Below are 5,222 nucleotides of genomic sequence, written 5' to 3'. Positions count from 1 at the left end.
ATAATGGAGAAATACTCACAAGCCCCAAGACCCGGTCTCGTAATGGTGAAACACTCACACATCCTTTGACCAGGAATTCTTGGTGGAGAAATCCCGTAGACCGAGTTCTTTGATGAACACAAACCCTGAGGCCCAGTCTTATGGTGAACGCTAGAGGTTCTGGTTCTTAGTGGAGACAAATCGTTAGGACGTTAGAACCGTTGCTTCAACTGTGACATACCATTAGCACCTGTATCCTCCTCTAGTGCAGACAGACCGTCAGCACCTAGGCCTGTGTCATACTGGAGACAGGCGGCTAGCATATGTGGAGACGGACGGTTAGCACCTTTGTCGTGTGTCTTAGAGGAGACGGGTGGTTAGCACCTTTGTCGTGTGTCTTAGCGGAGACGGGTGGTTAGCACCTTTGTCGTGTGTCTTAGCGGAGACGGGCGGTAAGCACCTTTGTCGTGTGTCTTAGCGGAGACGGGCGGTTAGCACCTTTGTCGTGTGTCTTAGCGGAGACGGGCGGTTAGCACCTTTGTGGTGTGTCTTAGCGGAGACAGGCGGTTAGCACCTTTGTCGTGTGTCTTAGCGGAGACGGGCGGTTAGCAGCTTTGTCGTGTGTCTTAGCGGAGACGGGCGGTTATCAGCTTTGTCGTGCGTCTTAGCGGTGACAAGCGGTTAGCAGCTTTGTCGTGTGTCTTAGCGGAGACAAGCGGTTAGCACCTTTGTCGTGTGTCTTAGCGGAGATGGGCGGTTAGCACCTTTGTCGTGTGTCTTAGTGATGGCTGAAATATTCTCAGCCTAAAACAAAGGATGCACAGAAGTCCCCTGACAGTTTGAATGTATTAAACACAAGACGTTATACTTGCAGGCTGCATTTGAATCAAATACACAACCAGGCAGTATATTTTTTCAGGCATCAAGTGGACAGTGCTGATGAAAAATGGACAAAATTGTCGATGTAATCAAGTATCTCCAACTGAAACATCTTACTTCATCAGCCATCAATGCGGACATGGCATCAGCTGGTGGGGATGATGCTCTTTCCCTTGCCACTGTTAAGAAGTGGACAGTGGAGTTCAAGAGGGGGAGGAGAGAGCATCCGAAGATTACCCAAGATCAGGAAGACCTTCCACTGCCACCACTCAGGGAAATGGTGATAAAATCCGAAATGGTTATGGATGATCTACGACACATCACACGTCATGCCGATGCAGCTCTCAGGAGAGAATAGAGACCATTCTTGGGAATAAACTCGGTATCACCAAGTATTTAGCATGCTGAGTTCCAAGGCTTCCGACTCCTGGTCAGAAATGCTCCAGGCTCATCATCTCCTGTGAGAACTTATGCCGTTTTGAAGCAGACCTGTTGAGTTTGTTGAGCGATTTGTAACCATAGATGAGGAGGTTTCGGTTCACCAGTATCAGCCAGCGACTAAACAACCAATCCGTGGAGGCGTCTTCCGTCTGCTCAGAAGAAGAAAGTGAAGTCCGTTCCATCAGCTGGCAAGGTGGTGGCTTTGGTTTTCTTGGAATCCAAAGGAATCCTACTGGTGGACTACTTCCGGAAAGGTCAGACCATCAATGTCCACTAGTATGATAATGTAATCTCCTTATGCAACTGCGTGAAAATATTATGGCTAAACGTCGGGGAACCTCGCCGGTAAATATTTTTGTTCTGGTGTCTATTTGTTGTTTAACGCCGTACTCAGCAATATTCCAGCTACATGACTGCGGTCCGTAAATAATCGAGTCTTGACCACACAATCCAATGATTGACGTCATGAGCATCGATCCACGCAATTGGGAAACGATGACATGCATCAACCAAGTCAGCAAGCCTGAGAAGCCGATCCCGTTAGTCGCCTCTTACGACAAGCATAGTTGCCTTTTACGCAAGCATGGGTTGCGGAGGACTAATTCTACTCCGGATCTTCACGGGTCTTTAAATATTTTACAAGATACCAAGTTTCATAATGGATATTTTACAAATATACCAAGTTTCATAGTGGAGTGTATATTCAGTTAATATACATACACATCAGTGGGAATTTAAACAGTTCATAAAACAGCTTCCAATTCCCAATACTATTCTGATCAAGATTTACTTCACACAGCAAATTGTTAAGAACCTTAAATTGTGCTCTCGTCACGAAGACGTCCTTCTGAGCGGCAAGCATAATCTGAATCATTCACCCCGACCCTGTGAAAGAAAACCACTTGTCAGCTGATAAGTCCATGTCACGTGATACAGCCGTGTTAAGACCAAGACAAATCAATTACACCGGGGCAAGGAAAAAACACAGGTTGGGTCCTTTTGAAGCAAGAGAAGTGACCATGACCTTGTTTATCAAGCGGAACATACAATATCGCGTGATTTGGGTACATGAAATAAACTAGGACTCTCCAACGCCTTAACCTACTCCTCATATAATCTCTGGTTACACACATGCATTAACACGATATCCGGTAACATATCAACAAGCAACAAACCTCAAAGACAGGAGTTTTACTGCTTTCCCTGGGACGATAATGTACATGGAAATTGTGTCCATATCAAGTTTGCTTTGTTTGTGAAAAATGGTGCTTGGTATTGGAATCACGTTAAAGAAAGTTGATGCCGCCGCGATTTCGTATAACGTAAACGAACAGCGTACACGAACTCAGTTGGTGAATGTTGTCCAATATATACACGAGATCACACAGGCTTCAGGGAAACAGAGGAGATGTGGAGCACATAACACAGCCGGCAGCATTCTTCCCCTACTCCACCCGCCTACCACCCTACTCCATCCGCCTACCGGCCTACTCTATCCGCCTACCACCCTACTCCATCTGCTTTCAACCCTACTCCACCCACCGGTCTCTCTACTCCACCCACCTACCACCCCACTCCTCCCATCAATATCCCTAAAACACCCGACTTCAAGCCTACTCCATCCGCCTTCAACCCTACTCCATCCGCCTACCACCCTACTCCATCCGCCTACTACCATACTCAATCCGCCTATCACCCTACACCACCCGCCTACCTCCCTACTCCACCCGCCGATCACACTACTCCAACTGCTTTCAACCCTACTCCACCCACTGGTCACCCTACTCCACCCGCCTACCACCCCACTCCACCCGCCTACCACCCTACACCACCCGCCTACCACCCCACTCCACCCGCCTACCACCCTACACCACCCGCCTACCACACTACTCCACCGGCCTTCAACCCTACTTCACCCGCCTACCATCCTACTCCACCCGCCTACCACCCCACTCCACCCGCCTACCACCCTACACCACCCGCCCACCACCCCACTCCACCCGCCTACCACCCTACACCAGCCGCCTACCACCCTACTCCACCCGCCTACCACACTACTCCACCGGCCTTCAACCCTACTTCACCCGCCTACCATCCTACTCCTCCCGCCTACCACCCTACACCACCCGCCTACCACCCCACTCCACTCGCCTACCACCCTACTCCACCCGCCTACAACCCTACTCCACCTGCCTACCACCCTACTCCACCCGCCTACCACCCTACTCCACCCGCCTACCTCCCTACTCCACCTGCCTACCACCCTACTCCACCCGCCTACCACCCTACTCCACCCGCCTACCACCCTACACCAGCCGCCTACTACCATACTCAATCCGCCTATCACCCTACACCACCCGCCTACCTCCCTACTCCACCCGCCGATCACACTACTCCAACTGCTTTCAACCCTACTCCACCCACTGGTCACCCTACTCCACCCGCCTACCACCCCACTCCACCCGCCTACCACCCTACACCACCCGCCTAACACCCCACTCCACCCGCCTACCACACCACTCCACCCGCCTACCACCCTACTCCACCCGCCTACCACCCCACTCCACCCGCCTACCACCCCACTCCACCCGCCTACCACCCTACTCCACCCGCCTACCACCCCACTCCACCCGCCTACCACCCTACACCACCCGCCTACCACCCCACTCCACCCGCCTACCACCCTACACCACCCGCCTACCACACTACTCCACCGGCCTTCAACCCTACTCCACTCGCCTACCACCCTACTCCACCCGCCTACAACCCTACTCCACCTGCCTACCACCCTACTCCACCCGCCTACCACCCTACTCCACCCGCCAACAACCCTACTCCACCTGCCTACCACCCTACTCCACCCGCCTACCACCCTACTCCACCTGCCTACCACCCTACTCCATCCGCCTTCAACCCTACTCCATCCGCCTACCACCCTACTCCATCCGCCTACTACCATACTCAATCCGCCTATCACCCTACACCACCCGCCTACCTCCCTACTCCACCCGCCGATCACACTACTCCAACTGCTTTCAACCCTACTCCACCCACTGGTCACCCTACTCCACCCGCCTACCACCCCACTCCACCCGCCTACCACCCTACACCACCCGCCTACCACCCCACTCCACCCGCCTACCACCCTACACCACCCGCCTCCCACACTACTCCACCGGCCTTCAACCCTACTTCACCCGCCTACCATCCTACTCCTCCCGCCTACCTCCCCACTCCACCCGCCTACCACCCCACTCCACCCGCCTACCACCCTACACCACCCGCCTACCACCCTACACCACCCGCCTACCACACTACTCCACCGGCCTTCAACCCTACTTCACCCGCCTACCACCCTACTCCACCCGCCTACCACCCTACTCCACCTGCCTACCACCCTACTCCACCCGCCTACCACCCTACTCCACCCGCCAACAACCCTACTCCACCCGCCTACAACCCTACTCCACCTGCCTACCACCCTACTCCACCCGCCTACCACCCTGCTCCACCCGCCGATCACCCTACATCCGCCGACCTCCGCCACAGCAATGCTCTGCCCATCACTGGGCCATTCAAAACACCACAGAAAAGTGTCGTGAAGCTTTCCAACTCATTTTGCCACAGTCATCAAGTCACCCTGCACTCATACCATGTTCTGCGACAGTCTGGTCACTTTTGTGTGTCATATCCACTGGACCCCACGATCACAGTCCTCTTCGGTTGTTTGGAGTAATAAATTCATTGTTTGCCTAAACCCTCTCCAGGTCCATCACATTTCTATAAACGTTCAGGTGGACCAAGAATATTGGCAATTATCGGTATCCCATTTATCACAAATTATAGCCCGCGGCGAACAGTTTTCAAAAACAAAGAATGATACAAAAACATGAAATAATCAATTATTTCAATTTGTTCAGAAA

General features: G+C 52.6%; 1 protein-coding gene across 1 annotated transcript; it reads left to right on the top strand.

Moving 5' to 3' along the window:
* The first annotated feature begins 925 nt into the window (after positions 1-925).
* LOC124149894 (DNA-directed RNA polymerase II subunit RPB1-like) lies at positions 926-3,790 on the top strand. Its single transcript, XM_048382351.1, has 3 exons — positions 926-1,138; positions 1,381-1,553; positions 2,728-3,790. Exons 1-3 carry the CDS (start codon positions 926-928, stop codon positions 3,788-3,790), a joined length of 1,449 nt encoding a protein of 482 aa, XP_048238308.1.
* The last annotated feature ends 1,432 nt before the right edge of the window (positions 3,791-5,222 follow it).

The sequence above is a fragment of the Haliotis rufescens genome, unplaced genomic scaffold (assembly GCF_023055435.1).
Source record: "Haliotis rufescens isolate VD_foot unplaced genomic scaffold, xgHalRufe1.0.p SCAF_4, whole genome shotgun sequence".
NCBI classification, from domain to species: Eukaryota; Metazoa; Mollusca; class Gastropoda; order Lepetellida; family Haliotidae; genus Haliotis; species Haliotis rufescens.
Note: the sequence above shows the minus strand (reverse complement) of the source record. Positions and strands in the feature narration are given on the sequence as shown.

Excerpts from the sequence above, each read along its gene's own strand:
- LOC124149894 (XM_048382351.1), top strand. The coding sequence starts at position 926 with ATGGACAAAATTGTCGATGTAATCAAGTATCTCCAACTGAAACATCTT. Across the intron at positions 1,139-1,380 it reads TGCCACCACTCAGGGAAATG|ATGAGGAGGTTTCGGTTCAC; the intron begins GTGATAAAATCC and ends TTGTAACCATAG. Across the intron at positions 1,554-2,727 it reads GGTGGACTACTTCCGGAAAG|CCGGCAGCATTCTTCCCCTA; the intron begins GTCAGACCATCA and ends CACATAACACAG.